The sequence below is a fragment of the Cucurbita pepo genome, chromosome LG11 (genome assembly GCF_002806865.2).
Source record: "Cucurbita pepo subsp. pepo cultivar mu-cu-16 chromosome LG11, ASM280686v2, whole genome shotgun sequence".
Classification (NCBI taxonomy): Eukaryota; Viridiplantae; Streptophyta; class Magnoliopsida; order Cucurbitales; family Cucurbitaceae; genus Cucurbita; species Cucurbita pepo.
This window is the reverse complement of record NC_036648.1, coordinates 4,040,632-4,064,046: the sequence shown is the minus strand read 5'-3', so window position 1 is coordinate 4,064,046 and position 23,415 is coordinate 4,040,632. Positions and strand designations below refer to the sequence as shown.

Here is a 23,415-nt window from a genome sequence, read left to right as displayed (position 1 = left end):
TTTTTTTTTTTTTTTTTTTTTTTTTTTTTTTTTTTTTTTTTTTGGCCATATCATGGTCCGTGCCTTTTGAGACATGATCACAAGCATACGAGCTGCTCGGTCAAAGTCTTTATGTGTTGGTTAGGGTTGAGTTAGACGATCCTATTCTAACATTTGGTGACTGTGTGTAGTAGTAATTTAATGCCTTAATTGAAAAACAATGAAGGATATCTACAATGGCGTAACTAAAGAAAAGACTCATAAATAAGCATAGATGGCTAAAGATAGATACCTTAATTACTCATTAATGCTTAATTTTAGTTGTCCTTTTACTAGAGGTTCATTAATATTTCTTAAATTTACTTAACAATGTTGGACTAACTAAATCAATAAAAAGGCTATTAAAGATCTGAATTTTTGTAATACAAATAGGTATATTGTAACGGTTCGTCGTTGGCACTATTCCCTTCTCCCATCGATGGGGGACTCTCAATTCACCCCCCTTCGGGCTCAGCGTCCTTGCTTGCACACCACTTCGTGTCCATCCCCCTTCAGGGTTCAGGCTCTTCATTGGCATATCGTCTCGTATGTAGCTTTGATACCACTTGTAACGGCTCAAGCCCACCACTAACAGATATTGTTTTCTTTGGGCTTTCCTTTATCAAGGATGTTTCGTTCTCCTCCCAACTAATGTGAGATCTTACACATATATTACTCATCTAATTACTTTATACGGAAAGAAAGTGAACTTCATATGATCGTCAAATACTATTCAAAATTATTGTAACATTCTCATGCCCAAGATTTGGAATTCGGATCATGCACTTGTGTGCTTCAACATTCCTTTGCATCCCTTACAACATGGTTACGTTATTTATTCCTCGGTTCTAAGAGTGAAAACTATCTCCACATACCAGCAAATCATTCCGGCATATTTTATCCTCACTCACATATATCTTAGTAAAATTCTCACAAGGTCATCCAACATAAAATTACTCAAAACAAACCACACTCAATTTTCGAGTTCCTATTCTCAGGATTGTTTTCATTCAAATGTGATCTCGATTCATTCATTTACCTCTCAATTATTCGAGTGTCACAATTACACTAATATCCTTGAATTTTTTATGCAGTAGATAATGTTAAAGTGAAAACAATCAAAATTATTAAATCAATAAATACAAGATTTAGTGTATAAATCCGAACAAAATGATCGTTTGACAGTTTATACTTCAGCGACAATGAAACGTTGTTGAACCTCTCCGACGTTCCATCTAAGATCATATGAATCTTAGAAAACTACAAAATTTCAATCATTTTCTTCTCCAAAATGTGAAAATAATTGGGAATTTTTAAATGTAAGAAAAGTATAGTGGAAATTAAGGTTAAAAGAATAAATAGGAATTTTGAGTGGTGGAAAATATATGAAGCAATGGGTGGAAAATATGGAATCAATAATTGGGATTTTTTTTTTTTTTTTTTTTTTTTTAAATTTTTTTATTTTCATGGAATTCCAAAGTATTAATAAAATGGGTCATTTTCTTTTCTTTTCTTTTCTTTCATCCCTTTCATACAAGTAAATGTAATTAATTCGATGTCAAAGTATTTCTCGATTTAACGACCCATGTTCGTGATTTAAATCAAGATTCAAAATCCAAATGTGGCACCTAATAGCCCTGACATTTATCTACACTTCCTGTAACATGACTTCTTAAGAGTGAAAACTATCTTCACAGACCAACTTGAGTTCTTTTATCATGTTTTGTCTTCACTCACATGCATCCCAAGAAATTCTTAGAAGGTCATCCAACATGAATTGTTTCAAGTAAATTACGATTAACCATGAAGTTTCAATGAATGAGCCACCGAAAAAGGAGATGCACCTTCCTGGTATACTTAATAACTTTCATTTCTTTTACGTTTTTCTTAGTCATCTTAATGTTAGGATTGCTCTCATTCGGATTTAGTCTCGGTTCATTCATTTTGATTAAGAGAAAAATGAATGATGATTAGATATTAAATTTAATTGAATAAATATTAGAAATTTGGTGCATGTTTTAAAATTATGAGGCTATGACGATAAGCGAAAACGGATTCTCTCCCTAATAAATGTGTTTTAAAACGGGGATGACGACAATATTTAATGGGTACATAACTTTTACAAGAATTAATTTTCCTTTTATTATTATTATTTTTTTTTTTTTTGTTGAAAGTAAAATTTATTATTATAAATAAAGTGAAAAATTAAGGTATTTTTTATTATTATAATATTTCCTAAAATTAATTGAGAAAAAATTGATCATTAATGAAAGTCTAGAATTTTGGGAGACTCTTCTAATCCAAATAAATGTCAACAAAATAATTTTCCAACCAACTTATCAATAATTACAAAAATAAATAAATTATAAATAAATAAATGTTAATTACAAACGTTAGATATTCTTAATTTTTTGAAAAGTAGGGTACGGTTGGGTTGATCGGACCAAAAAACTGTTAACTTGTAAACCAGTCAAACCGAAAATTTTCAATTTTCCAAATATTCAACCCAACCTGATTGGGTAGTCTAGGTTGGCCGAGTTATCGGGTCATATGAACACGACAAAAATTGAAGACCCGATACTTTTCAATTTCGGTTTACACCTGTCGTAATTCAATTTCAAATTACAAGTGGAAAAGAAGGATCCGAACCCATGAGAAATAATAGCGAGAAACAAAGGTGTTTGGTGATTATGTTTGATTTTTGTGGTGAAGAAAGAAGAGTAGTCCTTACTTTGTTTGCAGTCTTGTTGTCCTATTGACTCAATTGGACACATAATGTTTACATTTATTTTGTTTGCATTTTTAACCATTAATGGGGAGTTTTGCATATTCAACAAAGTTGACCAACCAAAAGGACCCTCCGTACAAAGACAAAAATTAATTTGAAAAAAAAAGTAAAAATTATAAATAATAACAATAATAATATCTAGATCCTTGAGATAGATACTATGAATTTTAGAACACTCAAATAAATTGATGAGACATAAATTTGATAAATATAAAAATTAAAAATTTCGGGATTTTTAGAAACATGTTAAAATTAGGAACCTATTTAATATAAAATTAAACGTTTAGGAATTAAAATAGTAATTTAATATTTTTAATATTAAAAAAATATTATTAAAAGTTAGGACCCATTTAATATAAAATTAAACTTAATGTAAAATTTTGATATAATTTAACCTTTTTTTTTGTTATTATATATTGAATTATGTTCAAATTGGACCGCTTTACTTATTTTTAAATATTTATGTGCATGTTACTGGTAACTTTCAAAACAAATGATTGTCGATAACAATTTTATTTTATACGTGAATTAATGTAATAATTAAGAGTCGAAGAATTTAAAATAAAATTCGAAAACTTTAAAGAACTAAAGCTAAATAAACATGAAAATTTCGAGACTATAATATGATCAAATAACAATGTGTTATAATTTTTTCAGTATTCGTTTACAATATATAAGGCATGATTGACTACTAAGATACTATATGAGTAGTTGTTAGTCGAGACAAATTCCAAAATTTTCAAATTCTCCTAATTGAGTGCTAAAATTATATTATATATTATTATGATTAAAATCAACTCGAGAAAAAAAAATCGAATTAGACAAAATTTCCTTTTTTTTTTTTTTTTTTTTTTAGAACTTAATTAGAAGATAGGCATGAAAGTACAAAAAATAATTTGATTAATTCAACAAGAATTAAAAAAAAAAATAAATAAATAAATTTCAAAAGTCTAAATTAAAAAAAGAAAAGAATTAAAAAAATTTAATTAAGGATCACTTTTTCACAGAAGCCGTTAAGAGTTGACCACCGTTTAAAGCAATCCAACGGTCATGATGGATTTACCCTTTTTTTTTGTCTCTTTAATTTCAACGACTTTTTATTTATTTATTTATTTATTTATATATTTCGCCTCCACTAATATTCCAATAATGCTCTCCCTCTCCTATTTTCATTTTTAATTTTTCTCTTTTTTTCTAATAAATAAATAATATTTATAAAGCCCATTTGTTTTTAAGAGACATCACAATTGAGAAGACTTTGTATACTATTATTGAGGGGTCCACAAGCCAAAAAAATAAAAATAAAAATAAAAAAAATAAAAAAGTCAAATCCCCTAATATTTTTTATTTTTGTTCTTAAACTAATATTTATGTTCCATTATTACTTAATTTTATTTATTTTCTCTCTATTAAAACTAAAATATTTTTTTAAAACCCCAAATAATTTGATCTCCATGTGCTCTAATCTTGTTTGTAGAGATCATTTTTTAAATATTAGATTCTATTAATTACTCAATTATATACACAGTACAACGACATAATTTTTTTTATTTTTTTTATTTTATATTATTTATATCTTATCTATTAGAACGTCAGCTTCATGTTATGCCTAATTTTTTTTAATGAATTTGTGTTATCACTAGTCGAGGGGCCAATACTAGTTCGCCTCCTCTGTCCAATTGACTTATTTAATAAAAATTGAATTATTTTCTGCTCTAAGTAGGGGTGGAAGGAAACGTTCGTTGAATAGAGGCAGAAACTTTAGATTTTAACCTTTCGAATATTTCACAAATTATTTTTTCGATTTTGATACATCGTATTATTTTAAACTGGAAATGAATCTGGACAAATATATAATTACATCGTATTATATTAGTATTTAATTGAAATTTTAATAACTCCAATAATAATTATTAATAATAATAATTTTGTTGCTACATATAGAAAGAGAGGTAAAAAGATTTTGTCTTGCTTATGGAAAAAAGGGGCAATTTCAAAATATATATATATATATATATATATATATATATATATAATAATAATAAATAAATAAATAAATAAATAAAACTTTATACATATCATTCATTGGTTATATCACAATAATTATTTCAACTTAATTTTCAAATAGAAACAAAAAGAAAATAAAAAATACAAATTAATTATGAAACTCACCACTTGATGTCTGCCACGTGGATGGTGATTGTACCTCACCATTTCTAAGTGGAAGAAATTGTCTTGTACTCAAAAGTTAAAATTAATTTGTGTTTAGTTTTTTTAATTTTAAAAGTGATAATCGCGACAAATTAAATTTTTTTAAAATGAATTAATATAAATTTGAATTATATAATAGTAAATTTTATAAAATTTTATTTTACAAATTAAATTTATAATTTTAAAAATTGAAAGACAAAATAAATAAGAGTGTTATGAAACTAACTCAGACTATCTAACTCAAAATTATAAAAGTTGGGTTGAGTTTGATTTTTTTCGATATGAATTGGGTTGATTTAAAAAAAATTGAAAACTTGAGTCGATTTGCAACCTGAAAAACTCGAAAATAGGATTACAACCAATATAATACTTTAAGTCAGAATAATGATGCGTTGTGACTTATGAATACTTGATATTTGAATTTTTATGAGATTTTAGTTATTAATGTAACTGAACAAGTAAGATTTTTTTTTAAAAAAAAAACATCCAGACAATCTAATCCAACTCAATCTCACCCATCTGGAAAATAGAGTGTTGGGTTGAGTTGTGAGTTCTATTCAGGTTATCTAGTCACTAACCCAATCAATCCGAAATTTCTATAATTATTTCAAGAGGTCGAGAAATTGAAAACCATTATTGCACTTTACATCCAAAGAGCCACGAATGTGACGGCTACGTAGAATAGTTTTATTCTCGATCACTACATCCAACCGTGCAAAATTATGGAACACAAAATTGTAATTTGGTTAGTTGAATAGTAAACTTAGAGAGAGAGAGAGAGAGAGAGAGAGAAGAATATGAAGAGAGTGGAGCCCACTTGGACTGCGTGGTAGTCACAATAGAGTGGGGAGGAGGGAGGAGGGAGGCTAAGAGTTTATATAAAAGGGCAAGTGGATTTGGACGCCATTTCCTCACCCCTCCAAGGTTTTTCCCTTCCTTTGCTCATTTTCTCACCTCCCAAACACTAATTTTCCCGGGAATCTTATTATTTTCTCGGGAAAATAACCCCTCTAATGGTTCTTCTCTAGAACAACAAAACCCACAAACCCCCCTTTGTTCCTCTGTTTTCATATCCCTCTGAAGAACAACAAGACCAATCAAGATGGCGGCTTTAACTCTCGAGGAGATCAAGAACGAGACAGTTGATCTGGTATTCCCTTCTTCCACCACCACCCCTGTTATTTTCTCGGGAAAATTATTTTCAAATTTTCCCGGCTCCCAAACACCCCTGTTTCTGATTCTGATGAGTTTAATCATAGATTTAGTTTCCCATTGATTTAATTTTGGTTTGGAATTCAATTGAGGGGTTTTTGTAACCAACGAATCGACTCTATTTTCTTTATTTTCCTTTTCATTTTCTCACCTTTTCTCGCCAGCCAAACAGATCTTTCCTCTTCCATGGTTGGCTCCTTCACTGGATCTGGGCATGTGCAATACAGACAAGGAATTCGGGGGCTGTTTTTAATTCACATAAATTTATTCCTTTTTCCGTTTCTTTTTTATTTTTTTATTAAAAAAAAAAAAAAAAAATCGTTTGGATATAAAATAAGTGAAGAAGAAAAACTGGGAATTTTTGGTACTTCTCCGTGGTACTTTCGACTTTTCACCTAATAACAAAAATCTTTTTTTTTTTTTTAATTTTTTAATTTTTTTTTTTCCTAAAAAAGAGCTTTTCACGTTTCAATGGTTCTGTCCCCACCTGTCACTTAACCGACCATCCTTGAATTCAACAATAGTTTCGGATATTATTTTCATTTTTTTCCTGTTTTACCCTTCCCTGTTGTCGGTATTTACGCCGCCACCACCGCCGGAGTACTCAGCGCGTGTACCACACGCGCTGAGCACATGGTTTGTTTTTCGGTGGTGGAGCTCACTTTGTGAATTTTTAGTCAACGTGCCTGTGATTACGGATTTGACATCTTCCTGATCGTTGAATTTCCATTTTCCCATTAAATTCTCTTGTCTGGTTTTCCCGAGTCTCACTCGGTAACTCGGCGGTGACTCGTTTTAAGGAAATCTTTGATTTGGGTTTATTCTTAAACATGAATCAGTGATCATGTTCTATGAATTATTCATGAACAACTTCGATTTTTGATTATATCAGGAGAAAATTCCTATTGAAGAAGTGTTTGAGCAGCTGAAATGTACAAGAGAAGGTTTAACTTCCCAAGAAGGGGAGAATCGTCTTCAAATCTTTGGACCCAACAAGCTAGAAGAGAAAAAGGTTTGATTTTTTTTTTTGGTTTATCATAGAGAAACGAGGAGTTTTTGTTTGATAATTGCTCTGTTTTCTGATGTGTTTTTGTATTGATATGATCAGGAAAGCAAGATTCTGAAGTTTCTTGGGTTTATGTGGAATCCCCTGTCTTGGGTCATGGAAGCTGCAGCTGTCATGGCCATTGCCTTGGCCAACGGCGGCGGTAGGGGCCCCGATTGGCAGGACTTCGTCGGTATCGTCTGTTTGTTGGTTATCAACTCCACCATTAGTTTCATTGAAGAGAACAATGCTGGTAATGCTGCAGCTGCTCTCATGGCTGGTCTTGCTCCTAAAACTAAGGTAACTACACAGATACTCATATTCATTGCCTAAAATTGCTTTTTGGATCTTCAATTTGCGGTCGTTTAAAAAGGCGTTTAAGTGTTTTTAAGTACTTAGAAATTTATTCGAAGTAGATGCTTAGCCGACTGTGAGTTGTGAAGGTACGAGATTAGTAGTCATTGTCGTAGATATTCGAGGTTATACGTAAGTGGCGCGTGTGGCTTGAAGTAATGGTTTTTGTTGGTTGTGTTATGGTGTTAGGTTCTAAGGGATGGAAAATGGTGTGAACAAGATGCATCAATTCTGGTTCCAGGAGACGTGATTAGTGTGAAACTAGGAGACATCATCCCGGCTGATGCTCGTCTTCTCGAGGGTGATCCGTTAAAGGTTGATCAGTCTGCGTTGACCGGAGAATCACTTCCCGTGACGAAGAATCCAGGGGATGAAGTTTTCTCTGGCTCAACTTGCAAACAAGGAGAAATTGAAGCTGTTGTTATTGCCACTGGTGTCCACACCTTCTTTGGAAAGGCAGCTCATCTTGTTGATAGCACCAACCAAGTTGGACACTTCCAAAAGGTTCTTACTGCCATTGGGAACTTCTGTATTTGCTCCATTGCCATTGGTATGCTGATCGAGATCATCGTCATGTACCCGATCCAACGCCGTGCCTACCGAGATGGAATCGACAATCTTTTGGTTCTTTTGATTGGAGGCATTCCAATTGCTATGCCTACTGTCTTGTCTGTCACTATGGCTATTGGGTCTCACAAGCTGTCCCAACAGGGTGCTATCACTAAGAGAATGACTGCTATCGAAGAAATGGCCGGTATGGACGTCCTCTGCAGCGACAAAACCGGAACGCTAACTCTTAACAAGTTGAGTGTCGATAAGAACTTGATCGAGGTATTCGTTAAGGGCATCGACAAGGAACATGTCATTCTTCTTGCTGCAAGAGCTTCTAGGACTGAAAACCAGGATGCGATCGATGCTGCCATGGTCGGAATGCTTGCTGACCCGAAAGAGGTACGATTATCTTCGATTGTTAGTTCCCTTTTCATTATGCTGAGACAACTCTGAATCAAAGTGCTGACATGTTTTAGGCAAGAGCTGGAATTAGAGAAATTCACTTCTTCCCATTCAACCCTGTTGATAAGAGAACTGCTTTGACTTACATTGATTCTAATGGAAACTGGCACCGTGCTAGCAAAGGCGCTCCCGAGCAGGTAACATCCCGTTCGATACTGTCGTGGTTGTTGTTTATCATGCCGTATAACCATATGATCTTTGTGAACAGATCTTGACACTTTGCAACTGTAAAGAGGACTTCAAGAGGAAGGTGTTTTCTGTGATCGACAAGTTCGCCGAGCGCGGGCTTCGATCGTTGGCTGTTTCTAGACAGGTTTGAATCTCGATGCTCGATAAAATAGTTTGTACGTAAACTTTGATCCTTGAACTGTTCTTTTTGTAATACGTTCACAGGAAGTGCCTGAGAAAAACAAGGAGAGTCCCGGTGCTCCATGGCAATTCGTCGGTCTGTTGCCCCTTTTCGACCCTCCGAGGCACGACAGTGCAGAAACCATCCGAAGAGCTCTCAACTTGGGTGTGAATGTCAAGATGATTACTGGTAATTCACTTAAGTTTCATGGAAATTCTTCTCATCGTGTTCGTTATGCAAACACCTGACTCGGTCGAACCCGTATACCAGGTGATCAACTTGCTATTGCTAAGGAAACTGGCCGACGACTTGGAATGGGAACGAATATGTATCCATCTTCTTCGTTACTCGGCCAACACAAGGACGAAAGCATCGCTGGCCTCCCGGTTGAAGAGTTGATCGAGAAAGCTGATGGATTTGCTGGAGTATTTCCAGGTGATGACAGTTGACTATATCACGAGACGTCGATGCGACATTTTTGTTTACAATCCTCCTAACGTTTTCGATTTTAATGCAACGTTTAGAGCACAAATACGAAATCGTAAAGAAGTTGCAAGAGAGAAAGCACATTTGTGGAATGACAGGAGATGGTGTGAATGATGCTCCTGCTTTAAAGAAGGCAGACATTGGTATAGCTGTTGCTGATGCTACCGATGCAGCACGAGGCGCTTCCGACATTGTTCTTACCGAGCCTGGATTGAGTGTTATCATCAGCGCCGTGTTGACCAGCAGAGCAATCTTTCAGAGGATGAAGAACTATACCGTAAGTCGACATACTCGACTCGAGTTATATGTTTTCGGGAAAGCGCTTAACCGTTTCTCCTCCTCTGTTTTCTCTTTGACAGATTTATGCAGTTTCGATCACTATTCGTATTGTGGTACGTGTGCAGTCCTTGCTTAAACTCGATTCAATCGTTTCGATCCGATTTTCTTTGATCTTATTCGATATATTCCGTTTTTTCTTTTGCAGTTTGGTTTCATGTTGATTGCTCTCATTTGGAAGTTTGATTTTTCACCGTTCATGGTTTTGATTATTGCTATATTGAATGATGGTGAGTTCTTGTCCCTTTGATATCTCCATAGAATCAAAGCTATCAATATTGATAGGCCTGTTTTTGTTGAAGGTACCATTATGACAATTTCAAAGGACAGGGTGAAGCCATCACCATTACCTGACAGTTGGAAACTGAAAGAGATTTTTGCGACCGGGGTAGTACTCGGAGGGTACTTAGCGTTGATGACGGTTATATTCTTTTGGTTAATGGAGGGAACGAACTTCTTTTCGGTATGTTTCGTGCTACTATAGCCTTAGAATCATTTGAAAAATACTTTGATCCAATGAGTTACGTTCTTGTTTGTTAATGTAGAATACGTTTGGTGTAAGATCGATTCGTCATAGTGAATATGAAATGATGGCTGCTTTGTACCTGCAAGTGAGTATTGTGAGCCAGGCTTTGATTTTTGTGACTCGATCGCGGAGCTGGTCGTACATCGAGAGACCTGGACTTCTATTAGTCGGTGCGTTCTTCATTGCACAGATGGTAAGAATGAAGTAGAATGGTTTAGACTAAATGATTCAAACCAAAGGAAGGGTGAAAAGCTAAAACGACGTTGTTGGTGTCTCAGGTTGCAACGGTGATCGCCGTGTACGCGGACTGGCGTTTCGCAAAGATTAAGGGAATCGGATGGGGATGGGCCGGTGTCATCTGGTTGTACAGCATCATTTTCTATATTCCGCTCGATCTCATGAAGTTTGCTATTCGATATATATTGAGCGGAAAGGCATGGCTCAACTTGTTAGAAAACAAGGTACATCTTTCTTTCTAGTTTCTTATAGTGAACGAACGATTTGGTGAACTCTTATTCATACTACTACATTGTTGTTATCGCGCAATAGACTGCTTTTACCACCAAGAAAGACTACGGAAAAGAGGAACGAGAAGCTCAATGGGCCCTTGCTCAAAGGACATTACACGGACTTCAACCTCCCGAGTCGACAAACATCTTCTCCGAAAAAAGTAGCTACAGAGAACTCTCGGAGATCGCAGAGCAAGCTAAGAGACGTGCCGAGATTGCAAGGTATAAGATATAACAACACCATTCACATTCACATTCATATTGGAAAACCATTAGTATTCTGAAATGTTTTTCTGCTTTGGTTTCAGGCTCCGGGAGCTGAACACGCTCAAGGGTCATGTCGAGTCGGTCGTGAAGTTGAAGGGACTCGACATCGACACGATCCAGCAACACTACACAGTGTGAAAAGTATTGGTTCCTCCAATGAAGTAATGAGTTTGATTCACTTTGCTGTGCCAAGGAAAGAAAGAGACAATGTTTGAGAAAGAGAGAGAGACAACAAACAAACAAAAAAAAAGATCCTAATCTTGACAAACCTTTCCAACATATAGGGAGCTTGTCTGTCTGTCTTGGCTGCCTTGCCTTGTAATTTTTCTAGTTTTTTTGCTTACTATTTTTCTTCCATATGTATTTCCAATATTAGTAACATAAAATAATTCTGTTTGGCTTCATAAACTCATCACCATAATGCAATTTTAAGCATTAAATCAAATTTCTATATCCGATTTCGTTCTTAAACTTTTAAAATTTGTATGCTTCGAGAAAACTAAGACGAATGGACACCTTTCCTTTGAATTTGAATAGCTCACAAATTTGAATTATAATTAAAAAAAAAGTTCTATATGGCCTGTCATAAAAGACTAGGTATGCAACTAGTTAGTTCCCTGCTTGACCGACTAACATACGTGTGTGAGCCAGCCATAAAAGACCCATCACTACTAGAGGTTAGTTAACAATCATTTAGAGCTCCAACATAGTAATATGCTAACATCATAGGCATAAGAGAAGCGACCTTGTGTATGGACCAACTAAGATACATATGTGTGTTGGATGTAACCAACTCCTCGCTATTATACTTTAGTTGTTAACCCTCCAACAACCCCATCATAGTAACCTAATAGCACCATAAATACGAGGGAAACAATTCCCTGCTATACCAAGTAGTGGTTAGTTTACGACCCTCTAGCATCCCCATAGTAATTCTCGTGTCATGCTATAACCAAATTGGTTGAACCAAACCTTATTAAACTAGCTCAGACACATCGGTAAATGGAAACCAACCTACACGGTAACATGGTGAGATTTCAATTTTTAATAAATATTATTTCACGGGACTTTTAAATATTATTTTTTGGTATTTGTTTAAAATTTTCTTTAAAAAAAAAAAACTTCGTTCTTGCTCTTTTTTTTATATTATTTTTATAATATTAGATTTGTACTATTTTGGCATTCTTAAAAAATCTGAATATATTAAAAGAAAATGAGTAGAATGTTTTGTTTATTTTGACTTTGATGTAGTTGGCCACTCATTGACANACTTCGTTCTTGCTCTTTTTTTTATATTATTTTTATAATATTAGATTTGTACTATTTTGGCATTCTTAAAAAATCTGAATATATTAAAAGAAAATGAGTAGAATGTTTTGTTTATTTTGACTTTGATGTAGTTGGCCACTCATTGACATAGGAACAAGAGAATCCAACCACACATTCTTTATAGAGTTTGTCAACGGGTTGACTTATCTCTCCAAAATTGTGGTTGAAAAGTCAACGAAATCCAACAATATTTTTATTTTAATTGACAAATTTAGTCTACTTCCTCTAGTTGTTTTATACTTTTAGAGAACAATTTAAAAATTCTACTCGTTGAATGATAAAAGTCCCACTTCGACTAAAAATTCTACTCGTTGAATGATAAAAGTCCCACTTCGACTAATTTAAGAAATGATCATGGGTTTATAATCAAACAATACTATCTTCATTTGTATGAGGTCATTTGGATAAGCACATAGCAAAACATGAGAGTTTATGCTCAAAGTGGACAATATCATACCATTGTGGAGAGTCGTGTTCATCTAACATGAAAAAAGAAATTTAATTATAGGCGTACACGGGTTGGTTTGGAGAAATCTTTTAAACCGTCCTAAAATGTAACAGACGTTAAATATTCTTAATTTTCATAAAAAAAAATGTGGGGTAGTCAAGTTAGTCTGATTATGAATGCCCTATGTAGCGTTTTAAGTATTAATGAAGAATAGTATTTTGAACCGACCCAAAATGTTGTTAGGAATCACGACTCTCCACAATGGTATGATATTGTCCACTTTGAGCATAAGCTCTCATGGCTTTGCTTTGGGCTTCCCTAAAAGGCCTCATACCAATGAAGTTAGTATTCTTCACTTATAAACCCATGATCTTCCACTAAATTAACCAAGGTGGGACACTCACTCCCAGTAAACCTCAACAATCCTCCCCTCGAACAAAGTACACTAGAATGTTTGAGAAAGAGAGAGAGACAACAAACAAACAAAAAAAAAAGATCCTAATCTGACAAACCTTTCCAACATATAGGGAGCTTGTCTGTCTGTCTGGCTGCCTTGCCTTGTAATTTTTCTAGTCTTTTTGCTTACTATTTTTCTTCCATATGTATTTCCATTATTAGTAACATAAAATAATTCTGTTTGGCTTCATAAACTCATCACCATAATGCAATTTTAAGCATTAAATCAAATTTCTATATCCGATTTCGTTCTTAAACTTTTAAAATTTGTATGCTTCGAGAAAACTAAGACGAATGGACACCTTTCCTTTGAATTTGAATAGCTCACAAATTTGAATTATAATTAAAAAAAAAGTTCTATATGGCCTGTCATAAAAGACTAGGTATGCAACTAGTTAGTTCCCTGCTTGACCGACTAACATACGTGTGTGAGCCAGCCATAAAAGACCCATCACTACTAGAGGTTAGTTAACAATCATTTAGAGCTCCAACATAGTAATATTCTAACATCATAGGCATAAGAGAAGCGACCTTGTGTATGGACCAACTAAAATACATATGTGTGTTGGATGTAACCAACTCCTCGCTATTATACTTTAGTTGTTAACCCTCCAACAACCCCATCATAGTAACCTAATAGCACCATAAATACGAGGGAAACAATTCCCTGCTATACCAAGTAGTGGTTAGTTTACGACCCTCTAGCATCCCCATAGTAATTCTCGTGTCATGCTATAACCAAATTGGTTGAACCAAACCTTATTAAACTAGCTCAGACACATCGGTAAATGGAAACCAACCTACACGGTAACATGGTGAGATTTCAATTTTTAATAAATATTATTTCACGGGACTTTTAAATATTATTTTTTGGTATTTGTTTAAAATTTTCTTTAAAAAAAAAAAACTTCGTTCTTGCTCTTTTTTTTATATTATTTTTATAATATTAGATTTGTACTATTTTGGCATTCTTANAAGTACACCCTTTGTTCGACACTTTAGTCACTTTTTGACTACACCTTCGAGGCTCACAATTCTTTGTTCGATATTTGAGGATTCTAGTGACATGGTTAAGTTTAGGGCATGGCTCTGATACCATGTTAGGAATCACGACTCTCCACAATGGTATGATATTGTCCACTTTGAGCATAAGCTCTCATGGTAATGTTGAACACAATTCACTGTGAAAAACACTCGCACTCTTTATTAACACCGATCGAGAAGAGAATACAGGACACTCTGTAGAATACTTCTGCTTTTTATTGTTTTTGGATTTCTTGGATGAATAATCTAGGTAGGGTGGAGGGGTATTTATACCGAGCCTAAACAATCTATATTTAACCAATCTAAATCTAGACCTACCAGATTTGTATCTAGACCTAACAAATCTGAATCTTTCTCCTAAAATATCTAGATCTCTTACTCCTAAAATCTCTACTAAAATAAATATACTGGCTGGTACAATAATTGGGCTTGACTCTATTGGGCTAGTACAATTATTGGGCTTGACTCTATTGGGCTAGTGATGATATTTCAATAAATGTAACTCGCCCTATAATAGCCCAAGCCCATTGCTAATAGATATTATCCACTCTCCTCGTTACTTAACACGTAAAAATTTCATACATTGCTAAATCTTCTTTTCCACATAGAAATTTCCAAAAAAAAAAAAAAGGATTAAATTGTGTTTGTTTCAACCAAACATCTAAGAACATTCACCTGCAACTCAAGACATTTTATGTAACTTTCAGTTTGTTTCAACAATTCTTCCTCTTCCAAACCTCCATTAAAACCACCACCACCATCGCCGCCGCCGCCTCCACCGCCGCCTGGTATGATCTTCCTCAGCTTCTTCAACCCATTTTCCATCTTCTCTTCCTCTTCTTCTTCTCTTTCTAAATGTTCTCGAGAAAATTTCAGTGTTTGGAGAGAGAAATCAAAGCCATTGGCAACTTTTGTTTGAAGAAGCTTCTTCTTTAGAGCATTGCCCCACGCAAATTGAGTAGCTGATTCAGCCATTGCCATATCAACTTCAAACTTCACAAGTTTATGAAATTTTTGTGGAGAAAGATTATTTGATGAAATTTTTACTAAAGATTTCATCAAATATTTGGCATACTTTGTTGCAAATTTGTTTGGATCTATGGAAAATACCCTTCTTTTTCTCACAATTTGCCTTCCCATTCACTCAAAATTTAACGATGTGGGAATGAAAAAGATTGGAACTTGAACAACAAATTGAAGTTGGAAGAGAAAAAAATTGATGGGTTTTGGAGAAGAGAGGGCAAAGGAGGAGTCTATGTTTATGTAGCAATGGAATGATCAATCATGATGGAGAGACTTGGAGAGAGAATTTCAAAATTAAAGAAAGAATTCTTTTGGTTAAATTACATTTTAGTCCTTGGACCTCACTCGTTCACAAAGTTACGAATCTGAGAAAAATGGAAAAATGAATCATTTTTTATAAGGGTGTGGAAACCTCTCTCTAGCATACCCGTTTTAAAAACTATGAGAGAAAACTTGAGAAGTAAAGTCTAAAGAAGACAATATCTGCTCGTAGTGAGCCTGAACGGTTACATATGCACGGTAAATTAGTTTAGTTACTCTAATGGTACGATTTAATATGGGAAAGAGGTCACATGGGTTCACATGCATGGGTTTTCCTTAGGGTTTATAAACCTACCTGAAGATGGACCCTTTGGGCATGTGGTTATGCAAACAAAAACACCAAAACCCCACTTTAAATGCCATCACATGGATCTCTCTATATCATCAATATCAAACTTTTTGTATACTCTCTCTCTCTCTCTCTCTCCTCCCATTTCAAATCAAAACAGCTCATTTATGCCATTTCATAGCTCTTTTTTCACTAAATTTGGTTTGGTTCTTTTCCCATTTTGTGGATTTATTTGTTTGTACTCGTCGACTCTTTTTGTGAAAGGTTTGATCATAATTCGGGTTTGTTCGATTTCAGTCTTTGTTTACACTGAAATCTCTACTTCATGCATGTTATGACAGTCTTTCAAAATTCATTCGGGTTTGATTTTATTAACTATAGATTCTCTTCAATAAAATAGATTTTTACTTGAAATTTCAAGAGAACCCATGAACCGACTCAATCTATAAAATTGTCATTTATTTGAACTCAACCCAACCCAAAACGGACGAAGGTGATATGACAAAGTCGGCCACGACCCACATTAGCGAGAGGTAGGGCAAGGATGAGCAAACAAGTGTGGGTCGCAAACATTTGACGATCAAAATGAAAGGATGGAAACACAATCTTTGAATGATTTAGGGTTAGCAGAGAAATGCATGTGGGCAGTGGTGGCCACAATTCATTGCAATAATGCTACATCTCACCAGCTGCATTCAATTTTAACCCTATTTTAGATATGGCTATGATTTGGATCATCTATATATTTGAATGTGGGGTTTCTCACTTTTGAACTGTTATTTCATCCATTTATTGCATCATTTTGTTTGGACGCCGTTTCGTTTGTACGGAATTACGATGCGAAAATTATAGATCTATCTAAGAATCTCGATCGATGATTAGACATTTGCATGCCTGTGTGCTTACTTTATATAGATATCATGTGAGGATGTCTCCGAACATGAAATAAGCGGTATTTTTTTTAACGAATTTTCTCCATTTATTTTAGTTAGGAGTGTTTACGAGTTCGGTTTGGTTATTATAACATTTTTTTTAGACGTAGCTCTATTATTTAGATTGTCAATTTTTTTAACCTAAACAATCTTTATTAAATAATTAACTCTACCTAAACAATCTTTATTAAATAATTAACTCAATCTAACAATAAAATGTTTGTGTCCGTTATAATTGTTTGGGGACGTTTGCTTAATTTTTTGTTTTTATTTATAGTAAAATGTTGATAGATAAAACATTCCAACTCAATTTCAATATATTTTTTAAAAATTATATTACAAAAACATAAAATATATATTTTTTAAGTTATTAGAGAATGAATAATTGAGAAATAAAATAAACTAAAACGTGTTCCCTTCAAGACTTCCTCGGAAGGTTCTAAAATTTGTCTACTATGAAGAAGGTCTAAGGTCTAGTCTTACTTTGACTAGTGTCTCGTACCATCTGTTGACTGGCTCTGATACTAAATTTGTCTACTATGAAGAAGATCTAGCCTTACTTTGACTAGTGTCTCGTGCCATCTGCTGACGGGCTTTGACATTAAATTTGTCTATTATGATTTTAAAACATGTTTATCAGAAGGAATGACTCATTCCCCTCTTCAACCGATGTGGGATCTCATGATCGACCCCCTTGAGGGCCCAACATTCTCACAGGCACATCTTGTGGTGTTTACCTCATACTATTTGTAAGAGCCTAAACCCACCATTAACATATATTATTCTATTTGAGCTTTTTCTTTAGTGGCTTCCCTCAAAGTTAGCCCAGTGATTCATACTTTGATACCATTTTTGGGCTTTCTCTTCAATGGCTTTCCAGCCCTACTCCCATTAGTGATTCATACTTTGATACCAGCTCAAGCTCATCGGTAGCATATCAACTTCTGAATTTTTTGTGTGGAAAAATATAAAAAATGAATTTTTTTTTTATGCTTCTACAAGATTATTATGATTTATTCAAAGCTCAAAGGTTTTTCATATTTGTATAACCCTTCTATCCAAAAATTTCAATGTCTAAAAATTATTTTTTACTTTTTCTTAGCAACATCTTCCTTTTGAAGTAAATCTATATACTAATTTAAATAGATGCAGAAATGAATTCTAGGCAGCATTCCAAAGCCTTTATCATCATTCATGATACCAATATTCACTGAAATGATCCAATTATTTGTCAGTTTCTTACAGTTTGTGATGTTCAAAGTGATGAATGCGACCAACTTGAAAACAGTTGAATAATGAAATGCCAAAAGGAGCATCACAACAGGAAAATGCTGGAAAAACCCAACTTAGCTCATGTAATTATGAACAGGATCTATCTTTGCAATACAATTTGGGAAGCCTTTTAAAGCCCACAATGGCTTGCCAACTCACCCTTCTCACTAAGAAATATGAATGCTCTAAATGGCTTGCCAACTCACCCTTCTCACTAAGAAATATGAATGCTCTAATTTGTCTCACTAAGAAATATGAATGTTCTAATTTGACTATTGCTACCATGGCCAAAATGTGGTAAGAAGTTAAAGGCAAGTGAAAAAAAAAAACACATAAATAAATAAAATACAGAGAGGAATGGAGGGAGGAGAAGAGGCGACCTTTTTCAATTCTACTTAGAACTCTGAGAAGTCAAAATTTGATGTGGATAGAACTCTTCAGTTCAATCTCACGAGAGCTTAAGGGGATGAACTGCAACTCCGTTCCAAGCAGCTGGGATTCTCCCCCACCTTCCTAGTCGAGGTTCCTGTCATGAAGTTCATATAATGTCAAGCACTGAGCAACCCGTTACGCTCTTGGCATAGCGTGTAGACAAAACTTACCAAGGGCGAAGACAACTGACTGACAATTATCTTGCCAAGTAAACAAAATCCAAGAAAATAGAAGACAAATATATTCAATAAGAGAAAACAATAATGGAAGCGATATGAATCAAATTCATCATAATGTCCACAGAGCGGGCAGGGGAAGCCTCCCCGCCACCTATTTCATTTCCCATCTCCGCAAACTTTTCTATTTATTTTTGCGAACTTCAAAGAAGGCTAGCAAGCACACCGGAATCTACCGTAAAACAGGACTGAAGTTAAATTTGCATCATGATTACCTGCCCAACTCCAGCTACCACAAACTTTCCAGATTTGGCAAAAGTCAAGGAGTTCACAAACCCAACCTGGAATCAAAAAGATTAAGCCATATGTAAGCAATATACACTAGACTACTACACCTTCAGCATAATTGAGGTTGAGGCAACTCCAAAAATAAATAATAGCAATGATGCATAAAGCGGAAGTCGAATTCAGAAACGGGGTATTTCCAAAAGCAAAAGATATGGAAAATAGAAACAGAGTTATTTCAAGCAGAAGTCAAATTCAGAAGGTGCCCGAAAGCTCTTCTTGGGGTGGGGGTATACAAGATTACAAATTCAAGCAAGTTCTTGAGTAATATAAGCCACATTCAAGTTATTGATGTAAAGTAAAAGAGAAGGATATTGCATACCAGAGGGAGGTCATATAATGGTCGAACATCTTTCTTATCACTTGTGAGAGTCCATAAACGAACACAACCATTGCCAGCACCCGATGCAGCAAGGTCACTGTTTCTACATACTGAGACTGAACTTACCCAAGAGTATGCCGACGAACTGTGAGAGGTATTATGATTCGCATCCCCATTTCCTGCAAAGTAAACAAAAGTTACGATTTGATAATAATTTGACTAATAATGGGCAAAAGAAAGGCTATTAAAGTGAACTAAAAGAAAGAATGAAAGAAATTAGAAGATGTAAGATCCATCTTGCATGTAGGATTGTAAGAACACAGAAAGACCAACTGACCAAGTGAAGATTATGAACTGGTTTGTGCATTAGTGGCAACATTAAAACTAGAAATAACCACCAATCCCTCTCCAGTCCAGTGATAATTTGCAGAATGATTGAAGAGAAAAACATATAAGATCCTTGAAGAAACTCATACCCATACAACCATTGGGGATGGCTCCATTTTCCTTTAGCTCCAAATTTGAGCAAGACAATGAAGAAGGATGAGCATTTCGTACAATATAAACAGGCTTCTTTTTTAATGCAGTCCATTGCTCAATACTGCCGTCGGATGATCCAGATAAGAACTCGTCATTGCTAATAAAACAGCAACATTCCAAGGATGATGCAGGCGCACGAAATACTAAACGGGACTCCTCTGGAACCTGTTTCAAGCATCCAAAGCAATAACTAGTCAAAATATTGAAAGGAAAATAGAACTACTGCAGGTACACAAGCATGCTGCCCGAACTTACATTAGCAAAAAGAGAAAAAAAAAATGGCAAGTCCACTAAGAGAATCATTAAAAACTGAAAGTACTAAAAAAACGGGGGTCTACCTTCCATAATTGCATACTCCGATCACGTCCAACAGTAAGTAATCTTTCTTTCCGTAGGCAATCGATAGTCAATACTTCGCTTTGGTGACCAAATAATGTATTTATATAAGCTCTGTCCTCCACATTCCATATTTTGACAGTTCGATCATGTGAACCAGAAAAAAGTTCTGAGGTCCCTTGCCTGAAAGTCAAACACGAAACAGGTCCTCTATGACCAGGAAATGCCTATAAGAAGCCACAACAAAATGACTGAGAAAAGCCTTCGACAGCTATCATACTTCATTTTCTATCCTACTTCCCCCTCCTTTTTTTCCTGATAGGTCTCCAAAGGGAGGAAGAGGGAAGCTTCCAATCAAAGTAGTTAAGAAAAGATAGACACTGAATTTGGCATAACATTGTCCATACTTTCTTGATATTCATTTTTGTAACTACATATCCTATATTTGGGTCATTTGGAGGATCCTTTTGCAGCTTCTTTGGTTTATGTGGGATTTTTACCTCTTTCTTTATATCAATGAAAATGGTTGTTAAATTTAAAATAAAGAACTTAAAGCCCCAATTGAAAAGCACAACAAAAGAAGGATAATTTCATAAAAGCCTCATATATTTATGCCACAAACCCAACCCAAATTAGTTTTGGTTTAGAATTGATCTCAAGAGTTTTTAACCATGCCATGTAAAGTAACAGTAAGCAATAAGTTATAGCAATAAATAGCAATTACCTGAATATGCTCTCTTGTCCGAGTATCCCATATATGCACATGGCGGTCTAAGCCTCCACTTGCCAAATATCGACCATCAGAACTGACTGCTAACGACAAAGTGACTTTACTATGCCTAGTAGCTCGACCTTGGGGGTCCTTAGCACCATGCAATCTCAATGCTTCATCACTGGGCCATTGGTACTTTTCCCATTTACCACTATCTACATCCCAGTGTAAGATGGTACCATCCTTAGATGATGAAAACCCCTTCAAATCATCCTCGGATAGAGCCACAGCTGTAACGGACTGTCTGTGCTTAACCAAGAGTTGAAATTCATCGCTAGCTACTGGATTCTGAACCCTGAAAGATGTATAATCATTAACAATTTAAAGCCACCATGCACCTCTTGAAAAATATTTGAAATTTTTTTTACACATTTTTTCTTTGCCTCTGTTTTTTCCCTCACATACAGGATCTAAGAAACAAGCATATCATAGGAACATGCTCTCCAAGCTTCTTTGTAAACATCACAGTGATTGTTAATGTCAAAAAGCATATAGATTTTTAACGTGCTATGAACTTGGAAAAAACAAGAACAATAAACAAAATGTAATCAGCAGAAAGACAAATAAGAGATTCCAACGAAAATTAAACCAACAGAAACCAATACCGTGAAGCAATTTCTCTCCGAACCCTTCCACTATCTTCGAGCTGCTCCTGCTGAAGAATCTGAGCAACAAGTGAATCTTTTTCGCCTTCGTCGTTACTCTCATCCTCATCCTTCTCTTTATCCTCCCTCTCCTTTTCTCTCCTCGCAATTTCCCGAATTTTCTCCAAGTACTCGCTAGCTACTCTCTTCCTTTTCTCGTCAGCAGTTTCTTCCTCAAACTCCACATCCTCAGCGCTCACGAACCCATTGTCCTCGTCTGACTCGCCGCTCTCAATCTCATCATCTACAATCTTCCTTCGTTTCCTTGATTCAGAGCTAAAGAAAGGGTCTTTACTAAGTGGAAAATTCTTCCCCTTCTTTGCCCCTTTGGGAGGAGCCAAAGTTTTCTTCTTCGCCATCTTCACTACAAAACAGAGAAGGTACAAAGAGACGCAAATTCCTCAAGCTGATTACGATTAATTATTTGCACTGACAGAGAAAACAGCCATAACAAAAGCAATAGTTAACGGCAACTCGAGAGAAAAGCGCCGCCGCCGTTCATGTTCTTGGGAAGATAGTTTTTGTTCATGAAAATGGTTTCTGAAGCAGAAGATGAAGCATCGCCGGAGAACAGAAAAGGAACGACAGAAGGAAAACGCACCCGCCGCCGCTCGCGGAAGTTCGTTGGTTGCTAACGAATCGCCGAGAGAAAGACTCTGAACAGTCCTTGGGACGCTGCCGTCGCTGGGAGAAGCTCGCCGTCGCTTGTCGGGGAGGCCAGTGGCAGCGCGGGCTGAAGAAGAAAACGTAAGGGGTTGCGGCTGGGTTTAACGAGACGGAGAGGGATGAAAAATAGTCTTAGGGTTTAAGGAAATTTCTATTTAATTATTAAAATAAATATTTCTAATCTTAATCGGTGATTAACTGAAATACCCGCCCTTTTTTAGTCTCCAGATAAACATTTAATATCTATCGTTTATTTTATTATTTTTTAGTAAATTAAACTAAAAAAATTTAATTCATGTAGAAATTTTTATTCATTTGTATTTTTATTGATTAATTCATTAATTAATTAATATACCAATATATTAAGTAATAAAAATATTCATTTGTATTTTGTATTTTTCAATCAATTCTAAATTTAACCTATTTTAAAATATAAAAAAAATTAATAAATAGAATTAGTGATTATAAACAAATTCAAATGACTATCGTTTATTGTTTAGATTTGAAAACTTGAATTTCAAAAATATTTGTAGAAGGTGAGAGGAAATAAATTATTTGTCAAAGAAGAAATTTAATTTTAAAAAATAAAAAAAATACATTGTTATGAAACGGGTATAAATTTTTTACCAAATAAGATTTTTTAAGATAGTTTTCAAATGCAAAAGATTATATTCTCGTCCAGTAGTTAAGATATCTTGCTTTCACCCCGAAGATCTCGGTTTAATTCCAAGCAACGAAAAATTTTGTTTCATTTTAAAAGATATTTGATTTACATAGATATTGATTATCTTTAATCCATTTTTTATTTTGGATATCTGCATAACTGTGAAGAAGTTTAGAGGCACTTAGGACATAGAAGCATTCATTGTCACCGGATATTTGGCTTCCACCCAAGACACTGAAGTTCAATTCCTTCTTTTCATTTGGAAAGATATTTGATTTACATAAATATT

The 23,415-nt window shown here is 34.8% G+C and overlaps 3 protein-coding genes across 4 annotated transcripts; 1 reads left to right on the top strand and 2 right to left on the bottom strand.

The window, feature by feature from the left end:
- Window positions 1-5,911: 5,911 nt before the first annotated feature.
- Window positions 5,912-11,253, top strand: LOC111805035 (plasma membrane ATPase 4). The gene is made up of 16 exons (XM_023689897.1): window positions 5,912-6,167; window positions 7,122-7,241; window positions 7,338-7,574; window positions 7,818-8,579; window positions 8,657-8,779; window positions 8,851-8,955; window positions 9,036-9,180; window positions 9,262-9,426; window positions 9,516-9,754; window positions 9,837-9,869; window positions 9,962-10,043; window positions 10,116-10,276; window positions 10,359-10,532; window positions 10,618-10,800; window positions 10,889-11,070; window positions 11,157-11,253. Exons 1-16 carry the CDS (start codon window positions 6,120-6,122, stop codon window positions 11,251-11,253), a joined length of 2,856 nt encoding a protein of 951 aa, XP_023545665.1. The 5' UTR covers window positions 5,912-6,119.
- Window positions 11,254-14,906: 3,653 nt separating this feature from the next.
- Window positions 14,907-15,692, bottom strand: LOC111805041 (transcription factor bHLH146-like). Its single transcript, XM_023689905.1, has one exon. It carries the CDS (start codon window positions 15,530-15,532, stop codon window positions 15,026-15,028), a length of 507 nt encoding a protein of 168 aa, XP_023545673.1. The 5' UTR covers window positions 15,533-15,692; the 3' UTR covers window positions 14,907-15,025.
- A 2,587-nt stretch (window positions 15,693-18,279) lies between these two features.
- LOC111805038 (U3 snoRNP-associated protein-like EMB2271) lies at window positions 18,280-22,586 on the bottom strand. Of its 2 annotated transcripts, XM_023689902.1 has the most exons (8): window positions 22,398-22,586; window positions 21,758-22,160; window positions 21,105-21,447; window positions 20,383-20,607; window positions 19,981-20,209; window positions 19,505-19,683; window positions 19,113-19,178; window positions 18,280-18,755 (listed from the first exon to the last, which is right to left on the bottom strand). In XM_023689902.1, exons 2-8 carry the CDS (start codon window positions 22,153-22,155, stop codon window positions 18,678-18,680), a joined length of 1,518 nt encoding a protein of 505 aa, XP_023545670.1. In that variant the 5' UTR covers window positions 22,156-22,160; window positions 22,398-22,586; the 3' UTR covers window positions 18,280-18,677. The 2 variants fall into 2 exon arrangements, with proteins under 2 accessions (XP_023545670.1, XP_023545669.1); XM_023689901.1 differs by having other exon boundaries at window positions 21,758-22,586.
- Window positions 22,587-23,415: the final 829 nt, after the last annotated feature.

Excerpts from the sequence above, each read along its gene's own strand:
- LOC111805035 (XM_023689897.1), top strand. The coding sequence starts at position 6,120 with ATGGCGGCTTTAACTCTCGAGGAGATCAAGAACGAGACAGTTGATCTG. Across the intron at positions 9,755-9,836 it reads AGAGGATGAAGAACTATACC|ATTTATGCAGTTTCGATCAC; the intron begins GTAAGTCGACAT and ends TCTCTTTGACAG. Across the intron at positions 10,044-10,115 it reads TATTGCTATATTGAATGATG|GTACCATTATGACAATTTCA; the intron begins GTGAGTTCTTGT and ends TTTTTGTTGAAG.
- LOC111805038 (XM_023689901.1), bottom strand. The coding sequence starts at position 22,155 with ATGGCGAAGAAGAAAACTTTGGCTCCTCCCAAAGGGGCAAAGAAGGGG. Across the intron at positions 19,684-19,980 it reads CATCCCCAATGGTTGTATGG|GAAATGGGGATGCGAATCAT; the intron begins GTATGAGTTTCT and ends TTTACTTTGCAG. Across the intron at positions 18,756-19,112 it reads TGGTAGCTGGAGTTGGGCAG|GAACCTCGACTAGGAAGGTG; the intron begins GTAATCATGATG and ends ACTTCATGACAG.
- LOC111805041 (XM_023689905.1), bottom strand. The coding sequence starts at position 15,532 with ATGGGAAGGCAAATTGTGAGAAAAAGAAGGGTATTTTCCATAGATCCA.